Genomic DNA, 23,979 nt, shown 5'->3' with positions numbered 1-23,979 from the left:
GCCGTAGATGATGGAGGACGAGTGGACGGAGTCAGAGGACGAGGCTGAGGTCCAGGTTCTGGTTTTGTCTCCACGCTGTTGGGCCGTCTCCTCCCTTTGCTTCCTGGACGAACCAGCAAAACACTTCCCATCAGAACTCTGCTCCTACCTGAACCAGTTCACCCAGTTCTACACCCACAGTCAGTACCATTTCATCCAGTTCTACACACACAGTCAGCAGGTTTAATGCTGTCCCTGACCAGGACTAGTTGTGTATTAACCAGCTAACCAGTGATTCTCGTCTCCAACGGTCTGGTCCCGTCTCCAACTCCCCGTCTCCAACGGTCTGTCCCCGTCTCCAACGGTCTGTTCCCGTCTCCAACTCCCTGTCTCCAACGGTCGGTCCCCGTCTCCAGCGGTCGGTCCCCGTCTCCAGCGGTCGCTCCCCGTCTCCAGCGGTCGCTCCCCGTCTCCAGCGGTCGCTCCCCCGTCTCCAGCGGTCGCTCCCCGTCTCCAGCGGTCGCTCCCCGTCTCCAACGGTCGCTCCCCGTCTCCAACGGTCGCTCCCCGTCTCCAACGGTCGCTCCCCGTCTCCAACGGTCGCTCCCCGTCTCCAGCGGTCGCTCCCCGTCTCCAACGGTCGCTCCCCGTCTCCAGCGGTCGCTCCCCCGTCTCCAGCGGTCGCTCCCCCGTCTCCAGCGGTCGCTCCCCGTCTCCAACGGTCGCTCCCCGTCTCCAACGGTCGCTCCCCGTCTCCAACGGTCGCTCCCCGTCTCCAACGGTCGCTCCCCGTCTCCAACGGTCGCTCCCCGTCTCCAACGGTCGCTCCCCGTCTCCAACGGTCGCTCCCCGTCTCCAACGGTCGCTCCCCGTCTCCAACGGTCGCTCCCCGTCTCCAACGGTCGCTCCCCGTCTCCAACGGTCGTCTCCAGCGGTCGTCTCCAGCGGTCGTCTCCAGCGGTCGCTCCCCGTCTCCAGCGGTCGCTCCCCGTCTCCAGCGGTCGCTCCCCGTCTCCAGCGGTCGCTCCCCGTCTCCAGCGGTCGCTCCCCGTCTCCAGCGGTCGCTCCCCGTCTCCAGCGGTCGCTCCCCGTCTCCAACGGTCGCTCCCCCGTCTCCAACGGTCGCTCCCCCGTCTCCAGCGGTCGCTCCCCGTCTCCAGCGGTCGCTCCCCGTCTCCAACGGTCGCTCCCCGTCTCCAACGGTCGCTCCCCGTCTCCAACGGTCGCTCCCCGTCTCCAACGGTCGCTCCCCGTCTCCAACGGTCGCTCCCCGTCTCCAACGGTCGCTCCCCGTCTCCAACGGTCGCTCCCCGTCTCCAACGGTCGCTCCCCGTCTCCAACGGTCGCTCCCCGTCTCCAACGGTCGCTCCCCGTCTCCAACGGTCGCTCCCCGTCTCCAACGGTCGCTCCCCGTCTCCAACGGTCGCTCCCCGTCTCCAACGGTCGCTCCCCGTCTCCAACGGTCGTCTCCAGCGGTCGTCTCCAGCGGTCGTCTCCAGCGGTCGCTCCCCGTCTCCAGCGGTCGCTCCCCGTCTCCAGCGGTCGCTCCCCGTCTCCAGCGGTCGCTCCCCGTCTCCAGCGGTCGCTCCCCGTCTCCAGCGGTCGCTCCCCGTCTCCAACGGTCGCTCCCCGTCTCCAACGGTCGCTCCCCGTCTCCAACGGTCGCTCCCCGTCTCCAACTCCCTGTCCCCGTCTCCAACTCCCTGTCCCCGTCTCCAACTCCCTGTCCCCGTCTCCAACTCCCTGTCCCCGTCTCCAACTCCCTGTCCCCGTCTCCAACTCGCTGTCCCCGTCTCCAACTCCCTGTCCCCGTCTCCAACTCCCTGTCCCCGTCTCCAACTCCCTGTCCCCGTCTCCAACTCGCTGTCCCCGTCTCCAACTCCCTGTCCCCGTCTCCAACTCCCTGTCCCCGTCTCCAACTCCCTGTCCCCGTCTCCAACTGTCGGTCCCCGTCTCCTACGGTCGGTCCCCGTCTCCTACGGTCGGTCCCCGTCTCCTACGGTCGGTCCCCGTCTCCAAGGGTCGGTCCCCGTCTCCAAGGGTCGGTCCCCGTCTCCAAGGGTCGGTCCCCGTCTCCAAGGGTCGGTCCCCGTTTCTAATGGTCGGTTCCTGTCTCCAGGTCAGTCCATGTATGGTCTGAGTCACTCCAAGCCTCGGCGGCTGCAGTGGACGTGGCTCGGACACGCTGAGCTACAGTTTGGCTGCTGGACGCTACACGTCTCAACACTGCAGATGTTCATCCTGCTGCAGTTCAACAACTGCCAGGTAACGCACAGCAGACACACAACAGGCAGACTCTGGGTCTTAGTCCCCCCCTTCCTGACCTTAGAGGGACTGTTGTGTTGCTGACTGTTGTGTTGTGTGTCTGCAGGAGGTGTGTGTAGAGTCTCTGCTGCAGGTGACGGGTCTGTCGGCTGCCGTTCTGCTTCACGCTCTGCAGCCTCTGATCAGTGATGGCGGCCCGCTGACCTGCAACCCTCCAGAAGATCCTGGTCACGGTGAGTCATCGCTGCGCCGCCCCTTTCTATAGACTCCAATCCCTGACTCCACCCCTCTCCATCTGACTCCGCCCCCTGCTCTCCCAGGTGTGCTGCGTCTGAACCAGCAGGTGGTGTCCGTCAGTGAGGACGGTGCCCCAGCGTCCGTCCAGCTGCTGCCCAGACAGACGTACCTGAACGTGGACGAGGACGCAGCAGGAACTCTGGAGAGGAAGAGGAACTACATCTACTGCCTTATCGTTCACATCATGAAGCAGGAGAAGGAGATGCACATCGACAACCTGGTCTTCAAGGTCAGAGGGTAGCTGAAGGACACCCAGAGAGGAAACACTGCCTGCAGTTCACCTGAAAACTCTCAATGTTCCCTGTTGGTCTGAGTCAGTCCTGGAGAACCAAAACCAGGAGAAGGTTCTGGTTCAGTAGAATCAAAGACGTGGAATAAATTAGTTTTAATGAAATATTACAGATTTGTTTAAATTTCCTGATAAAACTAAAAAAGTTGTGAAGTTGAAAATACATGATTTCTCTGTAGTTTCTACCTGATCAGTGTTTTTAGTCCACCATGAAAGTCTGTCTGTCAGCAACATTCCTCTAAAATAGACCAACAGATTTAGATAAAATTTCCATGAAAGTCAGAAATGACACAAGGACCAAGTGATTAGATTCTGGCAGTGATGTGTTTATAGTCTGGATGCACGGATTTGTTGAAGATTTCTGTATCATTGTCAGATAGCAGCACGGCGTCACTGTAACTGATGTTGCATCCAGAATGATCCTCCCCCTATGAGGCTGTATCTTCATGTCCTATGAGGCCGTGTCTTCATGTCCTATGAGGCCGTATCTTCAGGTCCTATCAGGCCGTATCTTCAGGTCCTACGAGACCGTATCTTCAGCTCCTATGAGGCTGTATCTTCAGCAGCTTTTAGCTCCAATGACCTGCCGTACACGGAGGTATCGCCTCTAACAAGCTTCAGGCAGCTCCTTGGGAATTTTAGTCCATTCTTCGTGGGTGATGGTCTCCAGCTCAGCGATGTTCTCAGGTCTACGTGCTGCAGCAGCTTTCTTCAGATCCACCACAGGTTCTTCATTGGGTTTCAGTCTGGAGGTTGTGATGTCCACTCAAGAACCTTCCATGCTTTCTTCTCTAACCAGTCTTTGTTGGTTCTGATGTGTGTTTGGGGTCGTTGTCTTCCTGGAACAATTCATCCAATTACACCCAAGCTTCAACTTCTTCAGGAACTGAGGGACGTTCTTGTCCAGAACATCCTGGTACTTCCTGAATCCATGGTGCCTTGAACACGTTGGAGATTCCTGGTTCCATCAGAAGCAGAACACCCCCACAGCATCCCAGATCCACCACCATGCTTCACAGCAGGCAGGGTGTTCTTCTCCTCGTAGTCCTCGTTCTTCCTCCCAGACATTCCTCTGATCCATAGGACCAAAGAGCTCTAGTTTGGTCTCATCAGTCCATAGAACCGTCTCCTAGAACTTCTGTGGCTTTGATAGGTTGGTTCTAGCAGACTGGAGACCATTGTTCTTGTGGTGTCTTCAGAAGCGCTGTCCGTCTAGGAGATCTGGCATAAAGTCCTTCAGCATGGAGTGTGTCCACAGAAACATCAGTTCCTCTTCCAGCCAGATCTTCCTGCAGGTCCTTGGCAGTAAGCCGAGAGTTCTGGTCCGTCTGTCTCCAGGAATCTTGATGTCTCTGACAACTTCTTTTTTTCCACCACGACCCTGTAGCATAGCCACAGTACCGATGGATTTGACCTTTCCAATGATGTTTCTAACAGTGTCGCTGGGAACATTCTAGAGCTTGGAGATCTTCTTGGACCCATTTCCTTTCTGGTACAGAGCAACTATCTCCTCTGTAAACTTCAGGACATCTCTCTGGTCTGAACCATGGTGCTGCTAGAGGACAAAGTGTCCCCATTTTATAGATGTCAGTATTCCTCAGTGTTCAGCATGTGTCCCCGTTGGATTCTCCTCCAGATGTAGACATCCAGGTGGATGGATTAGATTTGGACTGCAGGTATCTGGATTCACCAGCATTGGTTATAGGAGGACCATCATTCTGCATTCAACTGTATAACAAGTGAACAGTACATCAGCTTAGGGCTGGGAGATAAATCGAATTAATTCGATTAATTCGTGTTTTTAAAACCTGACGATTTGAAAATTTGCCAAATCGTAAAATCGAGGCGAGCTTAATTATATAAAAATACGGATTCTTCTTCTGCCTTTTACGACTTGTGCACTGGCGTTTGCTTCCGCCTCTCATCTCCTTCTGCCAAAACACTCACACCCCCGTCATGGCGGACAGAACAGCAGACGAAGAGTTGGTCGTGAGAAAAGGGCCTCATGTTACATCGATTATATGGAAGTGGTTCGGCTTTGACCAGACTGACACAGAGCAAACTACAGTCATGTGCAAGGTTTGCAAAAGCACTGTGAAAACGAAGAGTAGCAGCACAACTAACCTCTTTCAGCACCTCCAGCAGAGGCATCCTAAAGAATGGGAGGAGTGCTGGCAGCTACAGGAGTGCGGCATGGCTAGCACTAGCCATAGCAAACAGACCGCAAAGAAACCACAAAAATCAACTAAAATCGTAATCGTCCAAGATGACTAAAAAATCGAGATTTTACTTTTTGGCCATATCGCCCAGCCCTACATCAGCTGATTGTGATCCTACTACAAATCCACCTCTGAGGACTTATCAGGACTTATGTCAGAAATGATCCAAGGAACAGCTGATTAAACTGTGGGGGTGTTTCTGATTCCCATCGATTCCCGCCACCCGCTACATGTTTAGATCACGATTCGATATCTGTACATAACGTACACATGCAGAACACACGCCTGTGCTCAGGTCATGTTGTTTGTGGGTAAATCTATATTACATGGTGCTGTTATTTCTGATCATCAATAACTAATTATCAGATGTGGGGGAATGAGCAGCCTTGGAGGAGGACTGAGCTCTGAGGGCTTTTCGAGTTTTGTCTTCTGTTCGCACTGAAACTAAAAACTCTGAATCTTTGTCATGTGACTCCAGGTCGCAGGTTTTTTGTTTTCTACAGAACCTCTATGATACCAGAAGTTTGTTTTTGGTGTATCTTTAATCTTTAGGCATTCAGAATAAAATGATTTTGTCGAATCTTCAGCTCAAATTTAGTTTCCAGCAGAAGCTCTGAACGTTTCCAGCTGATAAATAGCAACAATTCAATTTTATTTATATAGCGCCAATTGAAGTCAGATTGTGTCAAGACACTTTACAGAACCCATATGAACCTCTAGAGCAAGCCCAGAGGACGGGGGAACAGGGAACATAATCACACAGTTTGATCCATGATGCAGACCTGTGTGTGCGTGTTTGCGCGTGCGTGTGTGACATTAAGTGGTACTGAAAATATTTCGCCAAGGTTGGCAGGTCTGATGATGTATGACAATATATACAAAGTAGAAGCTAACACTGAAACTGATTCATAGTTTCCTCTTATGATGTACGGCTCTCACACAGTTTTCAAACCAGCTGGTGGATTGATGAATCTTTCTGGTTCTGATTAAATCCTTGGTTCTCCCCCAGGTTCTGGACTCGTGTCAGAAGCAGGAAGCGTCGCGGTCTCCAGGCGGAGGCAGTTTCAGCTGCAGCACCGGCGACGTTCTGTCCTGCATCATGCACGTCATCAGCAAAGGCTGCATCCGCCGCAACGAGGAGAACCCTCACATCGTGGAGTTCCTCCCCGAGGACCCGTCCACGCCGCAGAAAGGCCAGGCTCAGTTCTCCTTCAGCCGGGCCGACATCCAGAAGGACGCCGCTGACAGCCGGGCCGACATCAGGTGTGACCTCTGACCTCACAGGGAGTAGAACCTAACCTCCCCGGCCCTTTAGGATGATCACTGATCAATGATTGGATTGATTATTGGTGGAACAGATCTGATCACTTAGTAAACTTTAACGTTGATCAAAGTGAGCTTTTATTAAATCAGTTCTTCTGTTGGGTCGAGGAACAAACCCGACCGCTGATGTTCCCAGAATTAGTTCGAATTCCAGATCATAAATGTTTGGTTTCCTCCGTGTAAATATCAGACATTAAATCCTCAGTTTCTATGAAAGACGTGTCTTTTTGTTTCCTTTAATTTTCCTGGTTCTGTCTCAGACTGAAACTAAACTAAACTCTGAGCTCCAATCTTTTCCAGCTGACAGGGAACCTTTCTGAGATATTTCCAGGCTTCTTCTGGTCAGATGAAGGTTTTTTCTTCCTGTAGACTGAGTGTTCAGGATCTGTGGACGTTTGGAAACACGACTTTCAGCTCAACAGTTCGACTGATCGATCGATAATCAATAATCGTTGATCAGCTCCAGTCTGAGCTGCAGGGTGTAGTCGGTTCGGCCAGCAGGCGGTGCTGCAAGAACAGCTCAGTGTGTACTAGTGTGTGTCTTTTGTGTATAGTTGTGTGTGTGTGTTGCAGTCTGGTTCCGGCACCACGGAGCTTCGAGGACGGAGTTCTGGACGCCGTCCTGTTCTCCATGGGACGGACGATGACGCAGGAGGAGGTCCGGCAGCTGATGCAGAGGACGGTCCAACAGGTGAGGCCTGACACCAGGTACCCTCAGGAACTATCTGCTTACTCAGTAAGCAGATTACTTGTCAGGAGACTACCAGACTACTTATGGGACTCAGACCTTCATCTAGAAATGTCTTCAACACTTTCTGACCGCATGCAGCCCCAGATCATCACACCTCCACCTCCATGCTTCACTGTCAGGACCATCCATCCACTGTGGTAGTCCTGGTCAGGTTCTCACCAAACATCTGGACTCCATCTGAGCCCAACTCATTGATCTTCATCTGACCAAAGAATGTTCTCCAACATCCATCAGGCTTCTTCTCATGTTCTTCAGCAAACTTTCATCTGGAAGTTTAGTTCTGAGCAGCAACCAGGTTTAGTTCTGGTCCTCCGTCCATAGAGGTTGATGTTCTGAAGGTTCCTTCACACTGTCTGAGCTTCACACTAACTCTGGTTTCCATGGAGAACCCCCGAACCAAGTCTGAAGCAGCTGATGTCTATTTTTACAGCTGGATGGAGAAAGTAGTTCACTGTCTGTGGAGTCATTTTAGGAGCTCTGATTAGTGGAACTATGACTCCTTCGAGACCTCCTGATTAGTGGAACTATGACTCCTTCGAGACCTCCTGATTAGTGGAACTATGACTCCTTCGAGACCTCCTGATTAGTGGAACTATGACTCCTTCGAGACCTCCTGATTAGTGGAACTATGACTCCTTCTAGACCTCCTGATTAGTGGAACTATGACTCCTCCTAGACCTCCTGATTAGTGGAACTATGACTCCTCCTAGACCTCCTGATTAGTGGAACTATGACTCCTTCTAGACCTGATTAGTGGAACTATGATTCCTTCTGGACCTCCTGATTAGTGGTGCTATGACTCCTTCTAGACCTGATTAGTGGAACTATGATTCCTCCTAGACCTCCTGATTAGTGGTACTATGACTCCTTCTAGACCTGATTAGTGGAACTATGACTCCTCCTAGACCTCCTGATTAGTGGTACTATGACTCCTTCTAGACCTGATTAGTGGAACTATGACTCCTCCTAGACCTCCTGATTAGTGGTACTATGACTCCTTCTAGACCTGATTAGTGGAACTATGACTCCTCCTAGACCTCCTGATTAGTGGTACTATGACTCCTTCTAGACCTGGGGGGGGCGGGGCGGAGACGGCCGGAATATTTGGATCAATTCGTCTGGTCTCCGCAAATTTAATCTAATCTAATTTTGCACACTGCCTTCGTCTTGTCTTCAGTTAAACTGAAGAGTTCCCAAACAGCGGAGGTCTTCAGCATCTTGTCTTGTGTTTATGCAACGAAGTGAAGCATGACGTCAGAGTCTGCAGCAACCCGGACATTCAGGTGGTGGTAAGAAACACGAATGGATGAGCCGATGTGGGCCGAAGGCGGAGGGAAGACAGTAACGCCGAATATTCGTTCCGCCCGGTAACGTCTGACCGGGGGGCAGGTACGAATATTCGGATATCATAATTAATATCCGGATATTCGGGTCCAGCCCTAGTGATCAGTGGAACTATGACTCATTTAGAACCGTGTTCATCAGTTAAACTGGTTTGAATCTCAGCTGGACTGTGATTGGTTCTCCGAGTTCTACCTCTCCAGGTGATCTGTGTGTTCTCAGGTTTCAGGGACTCTCAGTCTGGACCTTGACCGGGCCGAACACCTGCTGGTCCACTGCAGGTGGAACGTGGACCTGCTGGTTCAGCGCTACACTGATGACCCTGATGCCCTCATCATGGCTGCCGGCCTCAAATGTCGGAACCCCCAGCCTCCTCCCAGCCCTGCCTCCACCTGCCCTGTCTGCCTCGGGCCCAGAACCGGAACCATGGAACCGGTTCTGTCTCTGAGCTGCATGCACTACTGTTGCCGGGTGGGTTATTGATCCCTGAACACGCTGTTATTGATCCATGGACTGTGATCAGATGTTCACGTTGTGTGTCTGTTGTATGTGTGTTGTCTGTTGCGTGTCTGTTGTATGTTTCATGTCTGTTGCGTGTCTGTTGTATGTTGCGTGTCTGTTGTATGTTTCATGTCTGTTGCGTGCCTGTTGTATGTTGCGTGTCTGTTGTATGTTGCGTGTCTGTTGTATGTTGCGTGTCTGTTGTATGTTGCGTGCCTGTTGTATGTTGCATGTCTGTTGCGTGTCGTATGTTGTCTCTGTTGTATGTTGCGTGTCCCCTGTTTGTTGTGTCTCCATGTTGCAGTCGTGCTGGCAGGAGTACCTGACGGCGAGGATCGAGCAGAACCTGGTGATGAGCTGTAACTGTCCAATCACAGACTGCCAGGCTCAGCCCACCTCACGCTTCTTCCTCAGCATCCTGACCGACAAGGACATCGTCGCCAAGGTAACGCCGTCAGCCGACCTCCCGTGGGTCGTCCCGTAGGTTCCAGTGTGTCATGTGACCCGTGTTCCCTCCCTGCAGTACGAGAACGCGCTGCTGCGAGGCTACGTGGAGTGCTGCTCCAACCTCACCTGGTGCACTAACCCCCAGGGCTGCGACCAGATCCTCTGCAAGGAGAACGTGGGCTCCATGGGAACCTGCTCCCGCTGCTGCTGGTCCTCCTGCTTCAGTTGCAACTTCCCAGAGGTCCGTACCTGGGGGGGGGCAGAACAGAACCAGGACCAGAAAAAGAACCACAGTAGAACCAAAACAAAACCATAGTAGAACCAGAACAGAACCATAGTAGAACCTAAATGATATGTTTAACTCAGTGACTTTTGCCCCAGGCAGTTGTCAGTTGTTACCCCTGTGTTACCCAGCTGTTACCCCTGTGCTATCTGCCCCCCAGCTGTTACCTCCAGACCTGCCAACCTGTACGCATTTTGCGTAGCAGGTACGCAATTTGACCTCAAAATACGCTGGTACGCTCCGCCTCATTAAACTGCTCAAAAAGCTGCAGACATCTGTGAGTGCTGTTAGAAATGTGGACGTGTAAAGGTCCTTACACACCGGGAGCGATGTGAATAAACAATGCGAAATTGCAAAATATTTGGATGCGAGTTTTGACGCACCTGTCCATACATATCAAACACGATGCGTTTTTGCGACTTTCCGAAGGGGAGGAAGACGTTGCTGTAATGTCTTTCCACCTCTTCTTCTGTTTTCCACCTGCCTGGCCGCTCCTCGTCATTTCTCCCTCCTCTCTCTTCTTTCTCACGTACGTGTCCCTCAAATTCCTCCACATCTTCTTCACTTCTTCAACTATAAAGTATGAATAATAATAATATCTACCATTTGCCACAGATACTAAAAGCAGAAAACACAACACCGGACGGATTATTTTCAGTTCTGATTAGATGCGTTGCGATGTCTTTCTGTCTTGATATCATGTACTGCAGGGGTGTCAAGATCCGTTCCTGGAGGGCCACTATCCTGCATGTTTTAGATGTTTCCCTCTTCAACACACCTGATTCAAATGATCAGGCTGTTATCAGGCTTCTGCTGAGCTTGATAAGCTGATCATTTGAATCAGGTGTGTTGGAAGAGGGAAACATCTAAAATATGCAGGATAGTGGCCCTCCAGGAACTGAGTTTGACACCCCTGATGTACTGTGATGTGAGTCGGGGCCAGTACCGGGTAAGCACAACATTAAACTATAATCCATAAACGTAAGGTAACAACCGAGACCTAATTGATGACCGTGACATCAACGCAATTGACAGTGAAAAGTATGTTGTATGCCGGTGAATGGGACGTCGCAACAACACGCAATCTGATTGGTCAGAAGTGGTCACAAAGAATGTGAAACTTTAGAAAAATCGACCATGATCCGAAAAAATAAATGCCGCAAAATCGCTGAGCGAGAAAACGTTGCCGATGTGAACGCGTGTATTGACAGGATACAGGTTCGAAAAAAAATATTGACGTCCGAAAAAAACGCACGTAAAAAACGCGCCCGGTGTGTAAGGAGCTTAATACTCATGCCTGACAACAGGATGCAGCAGTGTAGTGGTGCAATTTCAACCAGTCATCATAGAGTAGCGGAGAATAAGGAGTCTGCAGAACCCTTGTTGGTCTGCTCTCTCCTGTCCTCTGCCTCTCTCCCCCCACCAGCAGCAGCTGGCGGTTAAAACGGTAAAATGGTGTGTGTGTGTGTGTGTCTTTTGGCAAATATATTCTGTTAATAACGTTACTTTCACGTTGAAAATACGATGTCATATCGGGGAAATAAGCACTGAGAGTTTTTTTTCCTATCGACATGAGCGCGAGGTGTGTGTGTGTGTGTGTGTGTGTGTGTGTGTGTGTGTGTGTGTGTGTGTGTGTGTGTGTGTGTGTGTGTGTGTGTGTGTGTGTGTGTGTGTGTGTGTGTGTGTGTGAGAGTAAGTGGTACTCAAAATATTTCGCCAAGGTTGGCAGGTCTGTACCTCTCTCTATCTGCCCCAGCTGTTACCCCTGTGCTATCTGCCTCCCAGCTGTTACCCCTGTGTGCTATCTGCCCCAACTATTACCCCTGTGTGCTATCTGCCCCCCAACTATTACCCCTGTGTGCTATCTGCCCCCCAACTATTACCCCTGTGTGCTATCTGCCCCCCAGCTGTTACCCCTGTGTGCCATCTGCCCCAACTGTTACCCCTGTGTGCTATCTGCCCCCCAGCTGTTACCCCTGTGTGCTATCTGCCCCCCAGCTGTTACCCCTGTGTGCTATCTGCCCCCCAGCTGTTACCCCTGTGTGCTATCTGCCCCCCAGCTGTTACCCCTGTGTGCCATCTGCCCCAACTGTTACCCCTGTGTGCTATCTGCCCCAACTGTTACCCCTGTGTGCTATCTGCCCCCCAACTGCTACCCCTGTGCTATCTGCCCCAACTATTACCCCTGTGTGCTATCTGCCCCCCAGCTGTTACCCCTGTGTGCCATCTGCCCCAACTGTTACCCCTGTGCTATCTGCCCCCCAGCTGTTACCCCTGTGTGCTATCTGCCCCCCAGCTGTTACCCCTGTGCTATCTGCCCCCCAACTGCTACCCCTGTGCTATCTGCCCCCCAGCTGTTACCCCTGTGTGCTATCTGCCCCCCAGCTGTTACCCCTGTGCTATCTGCCCCCCAGCTGTTACCCCTGTGCTATCTGCCCCCCAGCTGTTACCCCTGTGTGCTATCTGCCCCCCAGCTGTTACCCCTGTGTGCTATCTGCCCCCCAGCTGTTACCCCTGTGTGCTATCTGCCCCCCAGCTGTTACCCCTGTGCTATCTGCCCCCCAGCTGTTACCCCTGTGTGCTATCTGCCCCCCAGCTGTTACCCCTGTGCTATCTGCCCCCCAGCTGTTACCCCTGTGTGCTATCTGCCCCCCAGCTGTTACCCCTGTGCTATCTGCCCCCAGGCCCACTACCCCTCCAGCTGCAGCCACATGTCCCAGTGGATGGATGATGGGGGCTACTATGAGGGGATGAGCATGGAGGCTCAGAGCAAACATCTGGCCAAGCTCATCTCCAAACGCTGCCCCAGCTGCCAGGCCCAGATCGAGAAGAACGAAGGCTGTCTGCAGTAAGAAATCACCTGGACACACCTGGACACGCACACCTTTACACACCTGTACTCTCTAATGATGATGTCATCTCTGTTCTCAGTATGACCTGTGCCAAGTGTAACCACGGTTTCTGCTGGCGGTGTCTGAAACCATGGAAACCAACACACAAAGATTACTACAACTGCTCCGCCATGGTTGGTTCAGACACGGTCACGTGATCAAGCCGTCCAATCAGAGACCGTACGGTAACTTTACTGTGTTTCTGCTGCAGGTGAGTAAAGCAGCGCGGCAGGAGAAGAAGTTCCAGGATTACAACGAGAGGTGCACCTTCCACCACCAGGCCAAGGTAGAGCTGCTGCTGGTGCTGTTGTCCTTTTTATTGTTGTTGAGCTCCAGGTGATGTTTGTTTGGATGCTTCCAGGATTTCGCCATCAACCTGGAGAACAAGGTGTCGTCCATAAATGAAGCTCTGCAGATGAAGTCTCTGACCTTCGTCATCGACGCCTGTAAAGTCCTCGCTCAGGCTCGGAAGGTACCTTCATAGTCCTCAGAGGTTCCGCTGTGGTGACCTGCTCAGGTGAGTGTGCTGACCACGCCCTGCTCTGTGTCTGCAGGTGCTGGCCTACTCCTGCGTCTACAGCTACTACAACCAGGAGACGGAGAAGATGGATGTGATGGAGCAGCAGACGGAGGCTCTGGACCTGCACACCAACGCACTGCAGATCCTGCTGGGTGAGAACCTACAGCCTCCTTTACCAGCTGTCACTGAGAGGTTTAAACTGGTCTGACTGGGTTCACTGGTTCTGTCCTCAGAGGAGACGCTGTTGCAGTGTACCGACCTGGCCTCCTGCGTCCGGCTGCTGAAACCAGAACACCTGAACACCGGACTGGAGCTGATCCGACGCATCCAGGAGCGTCTGCTGGCTATCCTGCAGCACTCCACACAGGTACCAGCCTGAAACCAGTTTGGACCCACTGACGGTTTAAACTGACAGTTTGTTTGTTGATCATTTCTCGATTAGTTGATCAATCAGCTGATTGAGCCCCTCATCGATCAGTTATTGATCAGCTGTCTTTGTGATCAGGATTTCAGAGTTGGGTATCAGTCGAAGAGCAGCCAGGAGGCAGAGTCTCCACAGGCGTCCAACCTGTCCAACCACACCGACGCCAACAAAGTGTGAGTAGCACATCTGTCCTCACACCTGTCCTCACCTGTGCTGTCGCCATGGTAACAGTGATGTACCTCTGCGTCCTCCAGGTCCAAGTCGGACCGGGCATCGGACTCCGGGGACTCGGACAACAACAACTACACGGGGGAGGAGGGCGGCGAGGAGGCGGAGGACGAGGACGACGAGTACGACGAGGAGTACGTCCCCGAGTGGCACGAGGACTACGACGAGGACGACATCGACGAGGACGACTTCTTCTCTGACGACGACGAGTCCGAGAACCTGGAGCGGGACTTCAGCCCCTTCGACTGAGCCGAGCCAGCGCCTCCACCGGTCGGGGAGGACGACCTCCTCCTTGCCTCACCTGCTTCCGTCTGAGGACAACGAGGACGACGGAGACGGTCACGGCGACGTCCTCCTGAAGTCCCCGAACACAGCTGCACTCGCTTCACTTCTGTAATCAACTTCTGTTTCCTCTGAGTCCAGGTACGGGAGTGCACGAGGGACAAGCTGCTCTGAGATTCAAACTTCAGTCCTGAGAAAAACACAACAAATTTAGTCTTTAAAACACAACAAGAAACGATTAGTTCAGTTTTTATGTTTATTCACTGGAACCAGTCTGAAACTACAGTTATACCATCGTACAAAAACAAAAATATTTTTTTAGAAGGTTTGACTTGTTTAAGACCAGTTTGAACCAGTTTAAACCGGTTTGAACCTGTCTGAATGAGCCTGAAGCTGATTTAAACCTCATTAACACTTCAGAAATTTAAGTTAAGATTAAAACTGTCAGAAAATAAAATTAATTTTGTTCTGAAACTGGTTTCAAATCATAAAGAACAGGATGCTAATGATAGCACTTGAAACCAGTTTAAACCAGATTTAGTTCAGTCTGAAACTAGATTAATCCAGTTTAAAGCGGACTGAAAAACAGTCCTTTCTCATTTCCGGATTTCTTTTTCTCCAGGTTTGATCTCAGAGCAGTTTTTTAGCGTCTCTTCCGTACCGACCCGCCTGGACTCGGTTCTGGTTCTTTTTGAGCGGACATTTGTTGCTTTGTGATGATTCACGGAACAAAATGTGTTTGTTTGCTGCTTGTTGGGTTTCAGTGACGGACTCCAGAGCTGGACTGCAGGTCCAGCTCTGTCCATGTTCTGCTGTAGAACCTTTAGTTCTTCACGTTCTGCCTTGGTTCTGTTCTGATGGAGGCTGCCTTCATTTAAACACTCGTGTAGATTTTCTGGCTGAGTTTTTTACGAGTTGCAGGATGTTTCTATGCATCTGGAACGTGTCGATCGGCCTCCGAAGTATCACTGCAATAACCGAAGACTGCGAGCTGTTGCGTCTCAGAAGAACAAGTTCGGACCAGATTCCAGAACTTCTTCTGAGGTTCCAGCTCCCTGTTTTGCTGTAATTTTGAGAGATCCTATATTCATATTGTTGATGTTCTATAAAGTTCTTTCTGGTTTCTTTGCTGGAGTCGAGCGACTTCAGCCGGCAAAACTAAATAAAAGCTTTTTCTGCTACGCTGCAGATCGACTCTCATTCAAGAACCGTCCTGCTCAGATGTTCTGCTCATGAAACTGACTGGGGTAGATTTAGTGTCAGAAACACCTGAAGTGAAACGCGTATGTTCAGATTTAGATCAGAACTCCAGAAGAATCAAGAGTCTGATTTTAGCTCAGATTTAAATCCTGAGGAAAAACGGAAAGATAAAAACGTCAAACCTTGAACTGGAAGAAATAAATTCCACATCCGTTCTGACACCAGTTTTAGAACCAGGTTTAAACTAGTTGAAACTGGTCTGACCAGCTTGGCACCAGTCTCAAACTGGTTTAAAACCAGTTCAGTCCAGCTTTAAGCAAGTCTGAAACTAGTTTAAAAGTGTTTCTATCCAGTGTGAAACCAGTCTGAAACCAGTTTAAACATCAGCGTAATACTGGTATAAAACCAGTCTGAGATCCAGAAACCAGTTTGACTCTAGTTTGAAACCAGCTTGATTCCGGTTTGACTCAGTTTGACTCCAGTTTGAAACCGGTTTGACTCCAGCTTGACTCCAGTTTGACTCCGGTTTGAAACCAGTTTGACTCCAGTTTGAAACCAGTTTGATTCCGGTTTGACTCCAGTTTGACTCCAGTTTGAAACCAGTTTGATTCCGGTTTGACTCCAGTTTGAAACCAGTTTGACTCCAGTTTGACTCAAGTTTGAAACCAGTTTGATTCCGGTTTGACTCCAGTTTGACTCCGGTTTGAAACCAGTTTGACTCAAGTTTGAAACCAGTTTGATTCCGGTTTGACTCCGGTTTGAAACCAGTTTGACTCCAGTCTGACTCAAGTTTGAAACCAGTTTGATTCCAGTTTGACTCCGGTTTGACTCCAGTTTGAAACCAGTTTGACTCCAGTTTGACTCAAGTTTGAAACCAGTTTGATTCCGGTTTGACTCCAGTTTGAAACCAGTTTGATTCCGGTTTGACTCCAGTTTGAAACCAGTTTGACTCCAGTTTGACTCAAGTTTGAAACCAGTTTGACTCCAGTTTGATTCCGGTTTGACTCCAGTTTGAAACCAGTTTGACTCCAGTTTGACTCAAGTTTGAAACCAGTTTGATTCCGGTTTGACTCCAGTTTGACTCCGGTTTGAAACCAGTTTGACTCAAGTTTGAAACCAGTTTGATTCCGGTTTGACTCCGGTTTGAAACCAGTTTGACTCCAGTTTGAAACCAGCTTGATTCCGGTTTGAAACCGGTTTGACTCAAGTTTGAAACCAGTTTGATTCCGGTTTGACTCAGTTTGACTCCGGTTTGAAACCAGTTTGACTCAAGTTTGAAACCAGTTTGATTCTGGTTTGACTCCGGTTTGAAACCAGTTTGACTCCAGTTTGAAACCAGCTTGATTCCGGTTTGAAACCGGTTTGACTCAAGTTTGAAACCAGTTTGATTCCGGTTTGACTCCAGTTTGAAACCAGTTTGATTCCGGTTTGACTCCAGTTTGAAACCAGTTTGACTCCAGTTTGACTCAAGTTTGAAACCAGTTTGATTCCAGTTTGACTCCGGTTTGACTCCAGTTTGACTCAAGTTTGAAACCAGTTTGATTCCGGTTTGACTCCAGTTTGACTCAAGTTTGAAACCAGTTTGATTCCGGTTTGACTCAGTTTGACTCCGGTTTGAAACCAGTTTGACTCAAGTTTGAAACCAGTTTGATTCTGGTTTGACTCCGGTTTGACTCCAGTTTGACTCCGGTTTGAAACCAGCTTGACTCCAGTTTGACTCCGGTTTGAAACCAGCTTGACTCCGGTTTGACTCCGGTTTGACTCCAGTTTGACTCCGGTTTGAAACCAGCTTGACTCCGGTTTGACTCCAGTTTGACTCCGGTTTGACTCTGGTTTGATTCCGGTTTGGGAACGTCCAGGTGAGAAGCAGCTGGCCTGCAGGTGAACATCCAGAGCAGCTCTGTGTTCTTTGGATCCTTTATTAGATTCATATTTTTGATATTTCCTCTAAATGTTCTTCTTTTAAACTTTATTCGTATTTTTTTAAATTTAGTTTTTATTTGTGACTTCTTCATGTTTTGGGTTATTTTATCTTTTCATTACATTTTCTAGTATTTTGCAGATGTTTTAATGCATGAAAAAGTTAAATGGTTTAAATCACAGGAGGGTCTAAAATACATCCAATAGTCTGAGTATCAGGGGCGGTTCTACATGGGGCCTACAGGGACATTTGGGGCCTACTCGGGGCCTACTCGGGGCCCCCGTAGGCCCTCGTACTGACTGAATAATAAACCAATCTCTTTATAACGATGATTTGCTCTAGTCCTGAAACTAAAGTGTCTCTAAACTCTACGGAGGAATCAGAGCGACGGATAAGATAGTCCTTTATTACTCCCCGTGTCGGCGGAATTTTCCTGTGTTACAGCAGCAATGTACAGTAAATATAATAATTATGACAAATATTTACAAGTATGAAGGATGAAAATGAATAGAGTATTATCACTCTATAAATAAATGACATCAGCAAAAAGTGACTTATGGAATAAAATGTAAAAGTGCAGAAAATGCCAGCAGTGCAAGGAATTGTGCTTATGTGTTTGTGTTAGCATCATCCAGTGATGCTGATGTTCAGTCTGACAGCAGATGGGATGAAGGACCTGAGATAGCTCCTTCTTCAGGGTGGGTGTCTCAGTCTGCTGCTGAAGGAGCTGCTTAGAGACTCCACAGTGTCATGCAGTGGGTGAGAGGGATTGTCCCTGATGGATGTGAGCTTTGCCAACATCCTCCTCTATGGAGTCCAGGGAACAGTCCAGGACAGAACCGGTCCTCCTCACCAGTCTGTTCAGTCTCTTTCTGTCCCTTTCAGAGCTCCCTGCTCCCCAGCAGACGCTACCACAGAGTCATAGAATGTCCGGAGCAGAGTCCTGCTCACTCCAAAGGACCTCAGTCTCCTCAGCAGGTGGAGACGACTTTGGCCCTTCTTGCACAGGACCTCTGTGTTGTGTGACCAGTCCAGTTTGTTGTTGAGGTGAACACACAGGTATTTGTATGAGTCCACTATCTCAGTGTCCAAACCCTGGATGTTCACCGGTGCAGTCTGAGGTGTCCTCCTCCTGTGGTAGTCGATGTTCATCTCCTTCGTCTTACTGGCGTTGAGCTGCAGATGGTTTCGTTCACACCAGTCGACAAAGTCAGAGATGACTGTCCTGTACTCCATCTCGTCTCCATCAGACACACACCCAACAATGGCTGTATCATCAGAGAATTTCTGGAGGTGACAGCTCCCAGAGTTGTAGTGGAAGTCTGATGTGTACAGGATGAAGAGAAAGGGAGAGAGCACTGTCCCCTGTGGGCCCCCATGCTGCTGACCACTACATCAGAAACACAGTCCTGAAGCCTCACGTACTGTGGTCTGTTGGTGAGGTAGTCGATGGTCCAAGCAGCCAGGTGACAGTCTAGTCCCACTCCCTCAAGCTTCACTCTGAGCAGAGAAGGCTGGATTGTGTTGAAAGCACTGGAGAAGTCAAAGAACATGACCCTCACAGTGCTGCCGGTGTCCTCCAGGTGAGTCAGCGATCTGTGCAGCAGGTAGACGACTGCATCATCCACTCCAATGTTCAGTTGGTAAGCGAACTGCAGTGGGTCCAGATTAGGGCTCACCAGGGGGAGTAGATTCCTGAGGATGATCCTCTCCATCGTCTTCATCAGATGAGAAATGAGGGCCACAGGTTGAAGATGTGCAGCAGCACCTGACAGAGCTGGTCTGCACAGTCTCTGAGGAGTCTGGAGCCGATTCCATCAGGACCTGTGGCTTTCCTGGTCTTGATCGTTTTTAGCTCACTTCTCACCTGATCAGCTGTTATGGAGAGGAGGGGTGGTGGTGGTGTAGAGCTGAGGTGTGAAGAAGGAGCTGGCTGGTCAGTGCTTTGCTGAGAGGGGGGAGGAGTGGGAGCAGAGTCAAACCTGTTACAGAACAGATTCAGCTCATTGGTCCACTCCCGGTCTTCGGCAGCTCTCCTCTCATGGCCTCTGCTGTATCCAGAGATGGATCTCAGGTCTTTCCAGACCTCCCTTGTGTTATTTTCCTGCAGGTGAGATTCCATCTTGGTCCGGCAGCTGGCCTTGTCCGCCTTGATCTTCTTCTTTATCTCCTTCTGCACCTCCTCAGCTCCTCTTTGTCCCCAGATCCAAATCCAAGAACCCTCCTCTTCTCCTTCAGCAGAGCCTCCTGTAGAAGACTTTACTGCTGGTGCTGTCCATCTGGTGGACAGACAGTCCGTCTGTGTTTGATGGGATTCAGGCTAACAACAAATTTTGGAGAAAGGAGGAGCTGATTTTCTTGTGACATGCGCAGGTAAGCCAAATGATGTCACCTGGTGAAGGGATTTGTTGTAAACATGACAGTGTTCCTGGTCTTCCTGATCTTCCTGGTGTTCCTTCTCTAAGTCTGTAAATGTCTGGTCTCATGTTTAGAGCTGCTCAGAAAACTCTTCAAAGCAAATCTGGATCAAATATCAGGATGGAGTGATGATTAAGCAGGAACCTCTGTTTTTGTTACATTTTAATAAATAATAGATTTGGTGAGTAATGAACAGTAACTCAGTATGGACGGTTAACGTTGATCAATCAGCTGGACGTCTACAGCATTCCTGTGATTGTAGTCGAGTCAGCATGAGACCAGAAAGAGACGTTATGTTCTTTATGCCCCAAATAAAAAAGTGAAAGCAGCGAGGTCATGTCAAGGTGAGGATCAGGAAGACGGAAACCAGAGGAGGCAAGGAAAGTCACAGAGAGGGATGTTAACGAGCAGGGACAGAGGGACGACTAGAGGGACGTTAACGAGCAGGGACAGAGGGACGACTAGAGGGATGTTAACGAGCAGGGACAGAGGGACGACTAGAGGGACGTTAACGAGCAGGGACAGAGGGACGACGAGAGGGATGTTAACGAGCAGGGACAGTGGGACGACTAGAGGGACGTTAACGAGCAGGGACAGTGGGACGACTAGAGGGACGTTAACGAGCAGGGACAGTGGGACGACTAGAGGGACGTTAACGAGCAGGGACAGTGGGACGACTAGAGGGACGTTAACGAGCAGGGACAGTGGGACGACTAGAGGGACGTTAACGAGCAGGGACAGAGGGACGACTAGAGGGACGTTAACGAGCAGGGACAGAGGGACGACGAGGGACGTTAACGAGCAGGGACAGTGGGACGACTCGAGGGACGTTAACGAGCAGGGACAGAGGGACGACTAGAGGGACGTTAACGAGCAGGGACAGAGGGACGACAAGAGGGACGTTAACGAGCAGGGACAGTGGGACGACAAGAGGGACGTTAACGAGCAGGGACAGTGGGACGACTAGAGGGACGTTAACGAGCAGGGACAGAGGGACGACTAGAGGGACGTTAACGAGCAGGGACAGAGGGACGACAAGAGGGACGTTAACGAGCAGGGACAGAGGGACGACTAGAGGGACGTTAACGAGCAGGGACAGAGGGACGACTAGAGGGACGTTAACGAGCAGGGACAGAGGGACGACTAGAGAGACGTTAACGAGCAGGGACAGTGGGACGACTCGAGGGACGTTAACGAGCAGGGACAGAGGGACGACTTGAGGGACGTTAACGAGCAGGGACAGAGGGACGACAAGAGGGACGTTAACGAGCAGGGACAGTGGGACGACTAGAGGGACGTTAACGAGCAGGGACAGAGGGACGACAAGAGGGACGTTAACGAGCAGGGACAGAGGGACGACTAGAGGGACGTTAACGAGCAGGGACAGAGGGACGACTAGAGGGACGTTAACGAGCAGGGACAGAGGGACGACTAGAGGGACGTTAACGAGCAGGGACAGAGGGACGACTAGAGGGACGTTAACGAGCAGGGACAGTGGGACGACAAGAGGGACGTTAACGAGCAGAGACAGAGGGACGTTAACGAGCAGGGACAGAGGGACGACTAGAGGGACGTTAACGAGCAGGGACAGAGGGACGACTAGAGGGACGTTAACGAGCAGGGACAGAGGGACGACTCGAGGGACGTTAACGAGCAGGGACAGAGGGACGACTAGACGACTAGAGGGACGTTAACGAGCAGGGACAGAGGGACGACTCGAGGGACGTTAACGAGCAGGGACAGAGGGACGACTAGAGGGACGTTAACGAGCAGGGACAGAGGGACGACTAGAGGGACGTTAACGAGCAGGGACAGAGGGACGACTAGAGGGACGTTAACGAGCAGGGACAGTGGGACGACAAGAGGGACGTTAACGAGCAGGGACAGAGGGACGACTAGACGACTAGAGGGACGTTAATGAGCAGGGACAGAGGGACGACTAGAGGGACGTTAACGAGCAGGGACAGTGGGACAACAAGAGGGACGTTAACGAGCAGGGACAGAGGGACGACTAGACGACTAGAGGGACGTTAACGAGCAGGGACAGAGGGACGACTAGAGGGACGTTAACGAGCAGGGACAGAGGGACGACTAGAGGGACGTTAACGAGCAGGGACAGAGGGACGACTAGAGGGACGTTAACGAGCAGGGACAGAGGGACGACTAGAGGGACGTTAACGAGCAGGGACAGTGGGACGACTAGAGGGACGTTAACGAGCAGGGACAGAGGGACGACTAGACGACTAGAGGGACGTTAATGAGCAGGGACAGAGGGACGACTAGAGGGACGTTAACGAGCAGGGACAGAGGGACGTTAACGAGCAGGGACAGTGGGACGACGAGAGGGACGTTAACGAGCAGGGACAGAGGGACGACTAGAGGGACGTTAACGAGCAGGGACAGAGGGACCACTAGAGGGACGTTAACGAGCAGGGACAGTGGGACGACGAGAGGGACGTTAACGAGCAGGGACAGAGGGACGACTAGAGGGACGTTAACGAGCAGGGACAGAGGGACGACTAGAGGGACGTTAACGAGCAGGGACAGAGGGACGACTAGAGGGACGTTAACGAGCAGGGACAGAGGGACGACTAGAGGGACGTTAACGAGCAGGGACAGAGGGACGACAAGAGGGACGTTAACGAGCAGGGACAGTGGGACGACTAGAGGGACGTTAACGAGCAGGGACAGAGGGACGACTAGAGGGACGTTAACGAGCAGGGACAGAGGGACGACTAGAGGGACGTTAACGAGCAGGGACAGAGGGATGACAAGAGGGACGTTAACGAGCAGGAATGACCAGAGGGACGTTAACGAGCAGGGACAGAGGGACGACTAGAGGGACGTTAACGAGCAGGGACAGAGGGACGACTAGAGGGACGTTAACGAGCAGGGACAGAGGGACGACTAGAGGGACGTTAACGAGCAGGGACAGAGGGACGACAAGAGGGACGTTAACGAGCAGGGACAGTGGGACGACTAGAGGGACGTTAACGAGCAGGGACAGAGGGACGACTAGAGGGACGTTAACGAGCAGGGACAGAGGGACGACTAGAGGGACGTTAACGAGCAGGGACAGAGGGACGACTAGAGGGACGTTAACGAGCAGGGACAGTGGGACGACTAGAGGGACGTTAACGAGCAGGGACAGAGGGACGACTAGAGGGACGTTAACGAGCAGGGACAGAGGGACGACAAGAGGGACGTTAACGAGCAGGGACAGTGGGACGACTAGAGGGACGTTAACGAGCAGGAATGACCAGAGGGACGTTAACGAGCAGGGACAGAGGGACGACTAGAGGGACGTTAACGAGCAGGGACAGAGGGACGACTAGAGGGACGTTAACGAGCAGGGACAGAGGGACGACAAGAGGGACGTTAACGAGCAGGAATGACCAGAGGGACGTTAACGAGCAGTGACAGAGGGACGACTAGAGGGATGTTAACGAGCAGGGACAGAGGGACGACTAGAGGGACGTTAACGAGCAGGGACAGAGGGACGAGAAGAGGGACGTTAACGAGCAGGGACAGTGGGACGACTAGAGGGACGTTAACGAGCAGGGACAGAGGGACGACAAGCGGGACGTTAACGAGCAGGAATGACCAGAGGGACGTTAACGAGCAGGGACAGAGGGACGACTAGAGGGACGTTAACGAGCAGGGACAGAGGGACGACTAGAGGGACGTTAACGAGCAGGGACAGAGGGACGACAAGAGGGACGTTAACGAGCAGGGACAGTGGGACGACTAGAGGGACGTTAACGAGCAGGGACAGAGGGACGACTAGAGGGACGTTAACGAGCAGGGACAGAGGGACGACAAGAGGGACGTTAACGAGCAGGGACAGAGGGACGACTAGAGGGACGTTAACGAGCAGGGACAGAGGGACGACTAGAGGGACGTTAACGAGCAGGGACAGTGGGACGACAAGAGGGACGACCAGAGGGATCACTGCACCACCAGGTTTGTCATGTAAAAAGTGTGTTTATATCTGCAGTTTTCCATCAGTGTCATTATAATAATAATTTATAGAACTGTATCCATAAAATGCTGCTTTCTGCTTTAAATATTTTTGTGTCATTGATATGAATCAAACATGAACAAATGAATGTCCTGCTTTCTAAAACATACACATATGGTCCATGTCTCATTAGGTAAATAAATATATAACTGTAGTTGTAAACTGTGTTTACTGTTCATCTCTACACAGATATTAGTGAGTCCAGGAATGATGTAAACTCCTGAGGACAGAATCCAGAATATTCTGGGTCAGAACGGATCTGAGGACCAGTTTTCCAGACAGGAGACCTCCATGGTATCCTGCTACTGGACTTCTGGGACTCTGAACAGCATTAAACCAAAACACTTTTATTCCATGTGACTGATTTCAAATGTTCCTG

General features: G+C 51.1%; 1 protein-coding gene across 1 annotated transcript in view; it reads left to right on the top strand.

Moving 5' to 3' along the window:
* The window catches only part of LOC127534649 (cullin-9-like), a 51,807-nt gene extending 36,586 nt beyond the window's left edge, over positions 1-15,221 (top strand). The window contains 17 exon segments of the mRNA XM_051950403.1: positions 8-179; positions 2,099-2,244; positions 2,351-2,477; positions 2,565-2,770; positions 6,059-6,312; positions 6,946-7,063; positions 8,687-8,935; positions 9,270-9,410; positions 9,489-9,653; positions 12,380-12,543; positions 12,627-12,720; positions 12,798-12,872; positions 12,948-13,058; positions 13,141-13,258; positions 13,340-13,473; positions 13,612-13,703; positions 13,785-15,221. Coding sequence (XP_051806363.1) covers positions 8-179; positions 2,099-2,244; positions 2,351-2,477; positions 2,565-2,770; positions 6,059-6,312; positions 6,946-7,063; positions 8,687-8,935; positions 9,270-9,410; positions 9,489-9,653; positions 12,380-12,543; positions 12,627-12,720; positions 12,798-12,872; positions 12,948-13,058; positions 13,141-13,258; positions 13,340-13,473; positions 13,612-13,703; positions 13,785-14,007 — 2,589 coding nt within the window. The 3' untranslated portion in view covers positions 14,008-15,221.
* The last annotated feature ends 8,758 nt before the right edge of the window (positions 15,222-23,979 follow it).

The sequence above is a fragment of the Acanthochromis polyacanthus genome, chromosome 7 (assembly GCF_021347895.1).
Source record: "Acanthochromis polyacanthus isolate Apoly-LR-REF ecotype Palm Island chromosome 7, KAUST_Apoly_ChrSc, whole genome shotgun sequence".
In the NCBI taxonomy this organism is placed as follows: Eukaryota; Metazoa; Chordata; class Actinopteri; family Pomacentridae; genus Acanthochromis; species Acanthochromis polyacanthus.
The sequence above is the reverse complement of the archived record's forward strand: the minus strand, read 5'-3'. Positions and strand labels throughout refer to the sequence as shown.